Source organism: Mobula hypostoma, chromosome 11 (assembly GCF_963921235.1).
Source record: "Mobula hypostoma chromosome 11, sMobHyp1.1, whole genome shotgun sequence".
Lineage (NCBI taxonomy): Eukaryota > Metazoa > Chordata > Chondrichthyes > Myliobatiformes > Myliobatidae > Mobula > Mobula hypostoma.
The window spans coordinates 102,233,128-102,246,192 of NC_086107.1; the positions used below are offsets into that span (position 1 = coordinate 102,233,128).

The following is a 13,065-nucleotide window of genomic DNA, read 5'->3' on the forward strand; positions in this document are numbered from 1 at the left end:
TCCCAATTTTTTGTAAATCTATTAATATCCTTTGTATCCAATATTCAAATAGATTTTAGCCTTTAAAAAGTGATTGAGATACCACGGCCTATGATAACAGAAGTTCTCAATTCTCTTACCTATTATGTCTGTTAATTTTACATACCCTACCATAGGAATGGACACTTCAGCAATCACCCTATTGAGCACTTTAGCCATTCAAAACTTCAATTTTCAAATTAACAACAGGATTTTATCAATATTATTACTTAAAGGTGTATACTGTTATCCACAGAGACAATGATCTCTACTTCCCAAGTTGCATGCACCTTACTTAAGCAGAGGCCAGAGTATTAATATTGTGTCTTATCACCTCAAGGAAAAAGTACATGTACGTACTCTTTTTACGTGACTGTCCACTCGCAGGGGATGATTGTGTTGGCAGATTTGTGGCATCTTCTTCCTCTTTTACTTCACCTTTCAATTCTGGTTTCTTCTCGTCAGCCTCCATTGGCTCCTGTTTACACTCTTCAACTGCTGGTTCTTCCTTCACCTACAATTTTCAAAATCAAAGGTATTTTTGAAAAAAAAAACAACCAGTCCAGCAAAGAAAAGTGGGAATTTCCTCTGCACTGCTCTTTTGCTGCTATCTACTCTAAGGACTAGGCAACACTCCATTATGCACAGTTCTCTCAATTACCCTACTATAACATCTTGATCAGAAACTAAGTGAAAGAAATAAAGGGAAGGTACATCACACCCGGAGTTTCTCCGGTTAGCGGACGATTTCCCTCCACGCCACTCTGATGTAGTGGGGAACCGCGTACGAGGCAAGTTACAGCAGTAGTTTGCCATTGCCTTCTGCCAGGTAAGTTTCCAAAGAGATCACCAGGTCGTAACCCAGCACAATGGAAAGCGTGCAGGGGAGCCAGTTGGATTCGAACTCGGGACCTTTTGTCCCGAAGTCTGGCACAGATCCCCCTATGTCACTAGCCGGGTCAGAAATAACCAGGGCTAAATTTATAGCTTGATAATTTATAAAATGAAATTTGGTAATGAAATCCACAAGCTTCACTGTTTAGTAAAACTCTAAATAATTAGAGTTAAGCATTTTTAGAAAAGTACAGCTTCAACATAATTACAAGTAATGTCTGAAGACAAGAATCTAAATGTTGAATGTTATTTTATGATGCAGAATAATTTTCACAATAAGTATTTGCATATATAAATTATAAAATATTAACCAGGGCCTAGAAACATGTTTATACTTCAATCAGCTGAGAATACCAACAAAAGCCTGTAAGCATGAGGTCAATTGTTTTGGTTGGAGTCTGGGGTCAAAATCAGCGTAGAAAACATTAAGATCTGGAAAGTCCTTATTATTTAAAAAAAGCAGAAATAAATGCAATCTAGTACCTCCTGTTTAATTTCTTGTTTTAGTTCCACAGTTTCTGGCTCAGTTTCTTCCTCTTCTTGTTTTTCTTCCATCTTGACATCAGACATTGGTGCTTCAGGAGCAGTCTGTTGAGAATTTGTGTCTGTACTACTGACTGACGCTGGGGTCGATACTCGGCCGTCTGCACTCACTGCTGACTGTGAAAGCTAAAGCATGCCAATTATGATGAGTACATTGACAAGCAGCAGCCAATAAATTCCACATAAAACATTAAAAAAAGTAGTTTTAACATACAAGTTTCACAAAGTAATTCAATTTTAGAATCAACATCTCTCTTAACAGGGAACATTTTCTTCTGAAATGTAAATCAGAGACTGACAGTACTATTATGAAGCTATACTGGAGAAAATATAGAGTCATAAAGGCTATTTCTTTATGCCATGAGAAATGGAGTACTAAAGTGTTCCTGCTTTGGTTAAAAAGGGAGATCAGATTCCCACAGGCACTATGTACAGTTTTAGTCACTGAATCTCAAAGATCCATTAGTCATGAGGAAGGAGCAGCTCAGATTCAGGGCCTAAAAGATTATTGTTTAAAAATTAATGCAAATTAATAAATTAAAGTTAAATTTACAAACCCCATTTCCAGAAAAGTTGGGATATTTTCCAAAATGCAATAAAAACAAAAATCTGTGATGTGTTAATTCACGTGAACCTTTATTTAACTGACAAAAGTACAAAGAAAAGATTTTCAATAGTTTTACTGACCAACTTAATTGTATTTTGTAAACATACACAAATTTAGAATTTGATGGCTGCAACACACTCAACAAAAGTTGGGACAGAGGCATGTTTGCCATTGTGTTACATCACCTTTCCTTTTAATAACACTTTTTAATTGTTTTGGAACTGAGGATACTAATTGTAGTAGATTTGCAATGGGAAATTTTGTCCATTCTTGCTTGATATAAGACTTCAGCTGCTCAACAGTCCGTGGTCTCTGTTGTCTGATTCTCCTCTTTATGATGCGCCATACATTTTCAATAGGAGATAGATCTGGACTGGCAGCAGGCCAGTCAAGCACACGCACTCTGTGTCCACAAAGCCACGCTGTTGTAGCCCGTGCAGAATGTGGTTTAGCATTGTCCTGCTGAAATAAGCATGGACGTCCCGGGAAGAGACGTCGCCTTGATGGCAACATATGTCTCTCTAGAATCCTAATATACGCCTCGAGTCAATGGTACCTTCTCATACATGCAACTCACCCATGCCGTGGGCACTGATGCACCCCCATACCATCACAGATGCTGGCTTTTGCACCTTTCACTGATAACAATCTGGATGGTCGTTTTCATCTTTGGCATGGAAAACTCGACGCCCGTTTTTTCCCGAAAACTAGCTGAAATGTGGACTCATCTGACCACAGCACACGGTTCCACAGTCTTTCGGTCCATCTGAGATGAGCTCGGGCCCAGAGAACTCACCAGCGTTTCTGCATAGAGTTGATGTATGGCTTCCTCCTTGTGTAATAGAGTTTCAAGTTGCGTTTCTGGACGCAGCGACGGACTGTGTTAGTGACAATGGTTTTCTGAAGTACTCCCGAGCCCAGGTGAGCACAAAGGGGTGAGCCATGACCCATCCTTGCTTGCAAAGACTGAGCCTTTGATGGACGCTACTTTTATACCCAGTCACGATAACTCACCTGCTACCAATTAGCCTGCTTAATGTGGAGTCTTCCAAACTGGTGTTACTTGAATATTCTGTGCACTTTCCAATCTTATTTTAACTCTGTCCCAACTTTTGTTGAGTGTGTTGCAGCCATCAAATTCTAAATTTGTGTATATTTACAAAATACAATTAAGTTGGTCAGTAAAACTACTGAAAATCTTTTCTTTGCACTTTTGTCAGTTAAATAAAGGTTCACGTGAATTAACATATCACAGATTTTTGTTTTTATTGCATTTTGGAAAATATCCCAACTTTTCTGGAAATGGGGGTTGTAAGCAAATAAAATTGTTTTCCTCCCAAAAGGGTATAATCTTACATTGAGGCATAGAACCGAGTGATTTGGATGCACTCTTAAATATAACAGTTCTTTGGAAATCTGGGAATTTCCTCCAAAAGATGAAAGCTGGTGAATAACAACAGTCAAACTTGAATTTATTTTCAGTTGACTTTCATGGAAGTGAGATATAGGTCAGCATTGAACTACATGAATGGCAAAAGAGTTCAATGTAACCAACAGTGGGGAGTACACCATAGTCTGGCAGCTCTTGGGCTGTACTCCCTGGAGTTCAGGTGAATTTGGAAGTGGGGGGGGGGGGAGAGAGAGAAGGGAAAGGATCTCAGAAACATTCTGAATGTAAAAAGGCCTGAACAGATTAGATATGGCGAAGTTATTTCCCATGGAAGGGGAATCTAGGACAAGAAGGCACAACTTTAGGACTGATGGACACCCATTTAGAACAGAGATGCTGGGAGGTTACTTAAGTCAGAGGGTCGTAAATCTGTGGAATTTGTTGCCATGAGCAGCTGTGGATGCCAATTCATTGGGTGCATTTAAGGCAGAGATAGGTAGGTTCTTGATTAGCCAGCGTATCAAAGGGTATGGGGAGATGGCGGGGAGTGGGAATGACTGGAAGAATTGGATCAGCCTATAATTGAATGGCCTACTTCTGCTCCTATAGCTTATGGTCTTACACCTCTTTACTGGCCATCATCAAAACATAACTAAAGGTGAATTTCTCAAATTTCTAAAGTTTATCGATGATTTTAACACATTTTCCCTAAAAATCATATGACACTTAAATTTCAAAACAATATAATTAACTAAAATAATTTATATTCAGAATGCCAATAAATGTCAAAATTGTAAAGGTTTGAATACATATCAACTTCTGAGAAAATGAAGTACAATTTAGAAAAGTTATTTTCTTTTATATACTGAAGCTATTGGAAATAGAAAAAATTAACACTTGGGTTATATAACAAAAAGGAATAAAGATCAGATGGATATGAAAGAGTGACGTAAAGTAAACTATAATTTAGCAAAATCACAATGATTAGATCACCAGCATCAAAGGGGAAATGTTACTTTGCACAACTGAGTTGGATTTAAGTTATAGGTGAGAAGGTAAGTGCTAATATGAGTTTCCCCGGCTGAGCACCTCACATCTGCCGAGTCAGGTCATTTTGTCAATTGTCTGAGTGACTTAAAAGATGTTAAGTGCTAAGGTAGGACAGCTAACAGAAATGGAAGAAAATACATTCGATATCTAAATATTTCAGTAGAACAGAGAGCTTTACATTCATCCAGGAAAGTTTGCATAATCATTAAATCACAATGACAATATACTCACAGGAGTACTGGGATGTTGGGGCTGTATTGGTGCAGTCGGTGTGGGTGTTGATGGGGTTGCATTCTGTTGCTGTGCTGCTGGGGGCGGTGGAGGTTGCTGCTGTTCCCGCTCTCGTTGCTGCTGCTTCTGCCCCGCTGTTACCTGGGATTGTGGAGGGACTGGTGGAGGAGGGGGGAGCTGCGTTTGTGGAGGTGTCTGAACTTGAGGAGGGGGAGGCATCGTTGGTGGTTGCGAATTAGGTGATGGTGTCTGCTGCCGCTGTTGAGGGGGAATGCTAGGCGGTGTCTGGTGAGGAGTAGGTGTCAGACTTCTTGGTCCAGGGGATGGAGAATTCTGATGAAGTGAAGGCTGAGAAAGAGGTGGTGGACAGCTGAACTGAGTATTCTGGACTCCTGGTTGCATGGAAGCAGAACTATTGACAGGTAACGAGGTGTTCTGAGCCTAATGAGTAAGAACACATAAAACAGAAGACATTAACCAAATATACTCATTAACTCAGGACTAAGTAAATTTACAATGGAATTATACAAAAACTGATATTTCCTATAAAAAAGAACATCAGCTGGCAAGTGAAAGCTTTTAGATTTAACATTTCTAGAAGTAGAATAAATTACAAATTTATGAAGTAGAAAGCCTATATAAAAATAAAGTTAAATGCAAGACCAACATCAGAGAAAATACAGAATATCAGGGTGGCACAGTAGTGTGACTAGTTGAACCACTGCCTCAAAGCTCGAGTAAACCAAGTCTGATCATGCGCTGCCTTTGTGGAGTTTGCATGTTCTCCTTGTGAGCAGATAGAATCTCCTCCAGGTAGACTCATTTCCCCCACCATCCCAGACCTGTAGGTTACTAGGTTAAATGACTACTGTAATTTTTTCCTAGTGTGTAGTTGAGTGGTAGAAGTTGGGGTCAGGGAGGAGAATTGATGGGAACGTGGGGAGAAAAAGGTGAGATTAATGTGGAATTAATGTAAATGAGTGGCTGATACTCAGCATGTCAGAAGGCCCATATGATCCCAATGTGGTTGATGAAGTTTTATAAATTGAAAAAAAAACACAAAAATATTACGAAATTATGAAAAAAATGACACCTGAATCATAAGACACAAGATGTAAGGACCGGATGGATCTGAAATAATGCTCCACAAATATACTAACAATTAGTTTAAGAAGACTCTTGAGAGATTTAAAACTTAAGGTCGGTGTAAAGAATTGAATACAGGAAAGCCCCTATAGTAAATATAGAAAAAATAGGGACAAATAAGTAACAGAAGGAAAGGTTATGTTCAATGAGGGATCAAAGTGACAATCTTTGCAATGGGCTGGAGGGTCAAAGGAAGTCTTACACGAGTACTTCTCACTTGTATTGTTTGGTGAAGGGAAATTGGCCCTGAAAGAATGTGCAAATCCTTAACCAAAAAATTGAAATGCAAAATAAGATTTGTTCACAGAATTTATATGAATAAAGGAAATAAAAACCAAATTAATTCTTTTTCACTTGTGATGCTTGATGCACACCCAGATAATATTGCAGAAAATTATGATATGGACTTTATTCTAGAAGCACAATCCCCTGTAACTTGGGGTTCACCTGAATTCTAAGGAAAGGGATGGTGGAATTCCAGGACAATTACCATTGAAAAGGAGGTACTAGATGTCACTGAAGGTGGATATATCCCCAAGGCCTGATGAGGTATGAGGTAGATCTCAGTGTGCTGTGTGATATGAGGTAGGAAATCACTGGGGGTCTGAGAAATTTTCAAACCTTCTGGCTACAGGGGAGATGCAAGATGGATGATAATAAATGTTTTACTTTTAATTAACAGGCAGACAAGGAAAAGTCAGATAAGTACAGGCTAGTGGACTTAATATCAGTATCCAGATAATTACTGAAAAATAGACCGCAGCACAGAATTTGTTCATTTTTTGTGTGGGAGGAGGGATTGGAGTGATGTGCCTGTTCAATATTTTGTTCATCTTTTTATGTGGGGAGGGGGAATTTGGGGGGTGGCTGATGATTATACTGCCTTTTTTTTTCGTTCTTGGTTTCATGGCTACCTGGAGAAGAAGAATTTCAGAGTTGTATACTTCAATAACAAACGAACCTTTGAACATTTTAATCAGAACACAGAGAGGCAGCCATTAATCAAGGATAGTCAGCATTAGTTTTTGTTTACACAAGGCCATGGGAATAATTTCACTGATTTTTTTTTTGAAGTAGGGACTCGTGTCACAAAAATTGGTGGTCTTTGGCTACATAATGACATAGATATTTCGATAAAATGGGGAGAGCAATGGCAGATGGAATTTAATCCCAAGGGAACATCAGAAGCCAGAAGGAAAGCATTTAAATCTGTTATTTTGGATGCTATTTAATATGGGGTGATGGATCTGGAAAGACTACAGGGTAAGAAACTACCAAATGAATGATAGAAATAGAGGAAGTGCTAAGGAACATTCAAAGATTCTGGAAGGCAGTAGTGGCCAGGAAAGGTTTAATTTTTTTAAAAACCAGAAACCTAGTCATGTCCTGCTACACTTCTCAAAGCAGGCTGGGATTAACACACTAGGATCTGGGGATTAATCTATGTTTAAGCCTACTAAAGCATCTCATACCTCCTCTTTTTCAATAATACATAAGATAGTTGACTTCACTATACAGTACATGGAATATAAAAAAGCAAAAAGGTTATGGCGCAGGCATACAAAACTTTAGTTTGCAACAACTACTGTATACAGTAAAACACACAGGAAGGATGTGATTGCAACAGAAAGAGAGCTGAGAAAATTCACTTGGAAATTGTTTGGGATGGAATATTTTAGCAAAAAAGAGACTGGACAGTTTGTTTCCCGAAAACTGGAAGGGTGGGGGAAACGAATGTGATTGGACTATTACAGAATTCTGAGGGGCATGGACAGTGAGAAACCTCTCCCCTTAGAAGACAGACATTTAAGGGGCACCTGATAAAGTGTTTTACTTCATCCAGATGGTGGATGAAATCTTAATTTCACTCCATGAGCAAGGTCCTCTTAACATTTTAGTCTTTACATATTAAATAGAAGACTATGGACAAAGCTGGAAAATGAGATTAGCACAGAAAGGACACACTGGACTCAAAGGACTTCTGCTCTATCACTCTTAAACTGATAAAATCTGCAACACCCAGGAGCAGTTATAACTAGCTGTTCCCTTTCCTCTGCCATTTACCTGGGCAATCTGGCATACGATTCAACTGCTGCATATTTCTAAATTAGGAGGTGGTCTACTTATTTTGTTCTTTTCAGTTCTTTTGCTGTATTTTTCCCTTCAAAGCATGGATCTCTACATCTCTTATATGTGGACCAGGTAAGGCTGCAAATTTAATGAAAGCATAATGGTTGGTTCTGAGATATGGGTTTTACCCACAATTTCCCCCCGCTGTCACTGTGAAATGGTGAAGATGAGAGGAACAGTTGAAACTCCTTTCCTGACATTTTTCTACTGGCTTAACGATGACAATAATTTAAATGTAATTAAGCAATACATTAACATGGTGACTTGAAGCCTATTAAGTAGAGATTGGAGAGAAAAAAAAAACAACCCCGTACTTTACCCAACCTATGCACAATACTGAATACATGACCATCATTTGATATGGATTTAAACATGGTGAAATAATTCATTTCACATGGCTGCCCTGGAATTAATATTTGACATAATTTAACCAAGAGATTTTCCAGTATATTAATCAGATTTAAGATCTTGACTGTGGCACAGTCTTGAGACAGTGCTTAGTATATCTATACAGTTCTAAAATAGTAACCAACCACTGTGAATGCAAAGGAGGTACAAGATTTAATACCGGAGACATCACTGGCTGGTTGCTGGCTTGTGTCATGGTGGTACTACCAGAGTTTATTCCAGGAGAAGATACAGGAAACTGATTTGGGGTCAGAAATTGATTCTGGCTGGGATGCTGTGTAGCTATTGGCTGTGCCATTCTGGAAGTGGTTAATCCCATCTGTGCACAAAACAAAACATGTGGATGTAAGCGATAGGAGCCCATTCTCCTAACTTCTCCCTATAACCTTTGACACCCTTACTAATCAAGAACCTATCAACCTCTGCCTTAAATATTTCCAATGACACGGCCTCCACAGTTGACTGCGGTAATGAATTCCACAGATTCACCATATTCTGGCTGAAGAAATTCCTCCTCATCTCTGTTCTAAAGGGATGTCCTTATACTCCGAGGCCGTGTCCCCATTCCTAGACTTCACTATAGGAAATATCCTCTCCCCTGCCTCACCCACCACTCAACCCATGCCTTTCAATATTTGATAGGTCCCCTTTGAGATGAGATCCCCATTATTCTTCTAAGCTCCATTGAGCACAGGTTCGGAACCAAACACTCCTCATAAATTAACCCTTTCATTCCTGGGATAATTCTTATGAACCTTCTTGGTACCCTCTCCAATGCCTGCATATTCTTTCTTAAACAAGGGGTTCAAATCTTCTTTTATACTGTAAGTGTGGTCTAACCAATACTTTATAAAGCCTCAGCACTAATTCCTTGCTTTCATACTCTCTAGTCCTCTTGAAATGAATGCTAACAACTCTTAACTACAAATTATCCTTTAGGGAATCCTGCATCAGGACTCCAAATTCCCTTTGCACCTCTGATTTCCGATTCTGCTTGTTTCGAAAATAGCCCATGCCTTTATACTTTCTACAAAAGTGCATGACTATACACTTTCCTAAACAGTATCCATCTGCCACTTCTTTGCCCATTCTCCTAATCTGTCCAAATCCTTCTGCAGACTCCCTGCTTCCCCAGCACTACTCCTCCACCTGGCTTTGTATCAACCACAAAGCCATCAATTCCATCATCCAGAACACTGACATACAAGGTGAAAAAATTAGTCCTAACACAGAACCCTGTAGAAAATCACTAGTCACTGGTAGAAAATCAGATAAGCTCATTTTGTTCCTACTCTTTACCTCCTGCAAGACACCCAATCCTCTACCCATGCTGGTATCTTTCCTGTAATAACAAGGGTTATCATCTCATTTAGCAGCCTCATGGACAGCACCATCTTCTGAAAATGCAGATAACCAACATCCACTGACCCTCTCTTGTCTCTCCTGCCTGTTATTTCCTCAAAGAATTCTAACAGATTTGTCAGGCAAGATTTCCTCTTCAGGAAACCGTACTGACTTCAGTCTATTTTATCATGCACCCCAAGTATCCTGAAATCTCACCTTCAATAATGGATTCTAACACTTTGCAAACCACCAGCCAACAGGTCTATAAACTTCCTGTATTTTGCCTCCTTCCTTTCTTGTAGATTGGAGTGGCACTTGCAACTTTCAAGTCCTTCAGAACCATTACAGAATGTACTGATTCTTGAAAGATCATTTCTAATGCCTTCACAATCTCTTCAGCTGGTCCAGGTGACTATCTATCTTCAGACTTTTTAGCTTCCCAAGTACCTTCTCCTTAGAAATATTAAATACACTCTTCTGCACCCCTCCCCCCATCGACATGCTTAAATTTCAGGCATACTCTTGGTATCTTCCACAGTGAAGCCTAATGCAAAATACTTATTCAGTTCGTCCACTATTTCTTTTATCGTCCATTACAACCTATCCTGTTTCACTTTTCAGCTGTACAATATCCACTCTTGCCTCTATTTTACTCTTTATAAGTCTGAAAAAAACACGTGGTATTCTCTTTTATATCATTGGCAACCTTACCCCCATATTTCACCTTTTCGCTCCTTATTGCTTTTTAGTTATCTTCTGTTGGTTTGTAAAAGCTTTTAATGCATTTAAAAGCATTCCATTCAATGCTTTACTATGCTTGGTAGCAACTAGTTTCAAGATGGACTGCCATTTTTAAGTGGGTTGCCTTTTATTCCTTCACTGAGATTAACATACAGCGAAAACTTTATTCATGGTATCATAACGAGTTTTACCATACAACAACTACGTTTTGATGTTCATTTAATCTGCTTTGAATGCAACTTGGCATAATGTAAGCCCTATATTCATTCATAAGCTAAACTAGGCTTGGATTAAAACTGTTGAGGGCCAAATAAATAATAATCTAGTACTGAATATGCATCATTTAATAATAACAATCCTTAGTTTTGCTTCTAAAAACCGCCATAAATTTACCGACACTTGTGAAATGGAGAAGCTTTAAAGACAATTATGGCAGGAAAAATTCAAACCAAACCTGATTCATGGGTCCTGTTTGCGTCATCTGTCCTGGATGGGGTAATGGAGGATTTAAGCGTTGTCCCAGACCACCCATCTGCATACTGCTCATTGGTGGAAATTGATTCATTCCTGGATTGAACACAGTAACAAAACATGCACATTTTAAAATTAAAGAAAAATTAAACATTATTCAGACCAACACCAAAGAAATTGAAAATAGACAGAATTTTAAGTAGCCAGCAGAAACATTAGCTTCAAAATTGTCATCTCAAACCTGCTGGGAGATTCTTGTGCCCCAATTTTCCACAAATTTAACAAAAGCCTCTTTACACAATTTTATATGGTTATATATAACGGCAGAATCTTGCATTTTAATACCTTCATTAAAAGTAATGAAAATAACGGGATCAAAATTCTTCTACCGTCATTACCAACCAGCAACCTTCAGTATTTTACTTCAGCGAACGTTTCAAACACAAACTCTAGGAAATCTGTATTAATGTAATTTATCTAACAATTCAGGAGATCCAGGAGTACAAAATTATGAAAATGAATCCAATTAAATTTGGTAATATACAACTTGTTTCAGAAAATGTCAAGAAAACATCCGGTTTGCCAGTAACACCTTTAGTAATGCCTCAAGAACTGAACTCACCACCTAACTACGTTGGTTAGCAAGTGAATCCACATAACAGTGCTACCACAGGCCAAAGTAGAACTGGTAGTGAATACTGTAAACCCCAAGACAAGTACTAAAGTAGATACTGAACTTCAATGTAGCCTTATTATATATTAACATGCAAGTATTTCAGCTGAATCTCCATATAAATTAATGGAAAAATTGTATTAATGTAGAAAAATGCTACTATAGAGGCTTAAAATATCAGTAGATCAGTGCAACGTACAGTACATAGACATTTTTAAGTCCTTTGTAGAGCCTCAGTTTAGAATGTGTACTTCTTTTATTCACCGACATATAGCCTCTTCAACATTAGATGGTTATTTCCTTTAATCTATTGTGCTGAACCCCAAATAACTCTGATACAACCATTGCACAAATAATTACAGCACACTGAAGATAAATGCCAATGAAACATCTTAAGAACTGTAGTTAAAATGGTAAAGCTATCACTGGTAACTCCTTAATTCATTCAAAAATCAGACTACCTATCTGCACGCTGTTGTAAATAAGGCAATTATCTTTTAACCACATAAATGAGAAACTACAAAAGACATATTTATGACCAAACTGTACAAATCAATGTAATCATAAATACATTATTGCAGAGAGACTGAAGACTTTGAAAACAAGATGTGATAATTTTTAAAAATGTACAGCATAATTCAATAGACCAATCACAATTCTACACATGAAATGCATTTTGAAAAGTTTTGTTTTACCACTTGGGGTCTGCATCCGGTTCATGATCTGACTTGGCACATTTGGCCGCATAAGGGTTGGGTCAGAAAGTGGTCCATCTGAAATGCAACAGGATCAGGTGTAAACTAAATGCAGTAAAATGTCAGAACAATGCAAAAACAAGATACTTTACCTACCAAGTGAGCAGGGGAGGGTAGCAATACACTATTGCCAGGTATGTTAATTTTTTCTTTTGTTTTTTTTCACTATTTGTGTTTATAATAATTCTGGGTACTGTATATATGAAGACCTCTAAATCAAGTGTATTTTCACACAATATTAACAGCTTCAATCTTTATAAGTATATTAAAAGTGTACAAATATGTAGAAAGTAAGAATACACAACAGGTTTTTAAACATTGTCTGTGGAGATGCATTATCTGACATCCATGGCTGGTTTCTCCTTCTAGTGACAGTCATCTTCCAAGCAGGAACACTACGTACATAACCCCAATAGCACTGCTAAGGAGTAACAATGCTCATTCTTTTGTTTTGTAATGGCTCACTTAAGAGCCCTTCTTCCTCTGCAGAAGATACGGAGAGAGGTATCCAGCTTTAATTTGAAAATGTGCATATGCACAATGCATTCTAAACTGAGAAAAAACGAATAGGTTATCACTTTCAGAAGAGGATGCAACATCCGCACTCAAGAAAAACACACACTCACTAGCCCGCTCAATGTCTTCTCTAATCCAATGCAATTAT

At 38.3% G+C, this 13,065-nt stretch overlaps 1 protein-coding gene across 1 annotated transcript in view; it reads right to left on the minus strand.

Moving 5' to 3' along the window:
* LOC134354026 (histone acetyltransferase p300-like) overlaps positions 1-13,065 on the minus strand; it is a 93,415-nt gene that overhangs the window by 31,733 nt on the left and 48,617 nt on the right. Inside the window, exons 11-16 of the mRNA XM_063062698.1 lie at positions 12,342-12,419; positions 10,957-11,069; positions 8,578-8,736; positions 4,734-5,174; positions 1,396-1,581; positions 379-532 (exon numbers count right to left, since the gene is read on the minus strand). Coding sequence (XP_062918768.1) covers positions 379-532; positions 1,396-1,581; positions 4,734-5,174; positions 8,578-8,736; positions 10,957-11,069; positions 12,342-12,419 — 1,131 coding nt within the window. The remainder of the gene's footprint in view (positions 1-378; positions 533-1,395; positions 1,582-4,733; positions 5,175-8,577; positions 8,737-10,956; positions 11,070-12,341; positions 12,420-13,065) is intronic.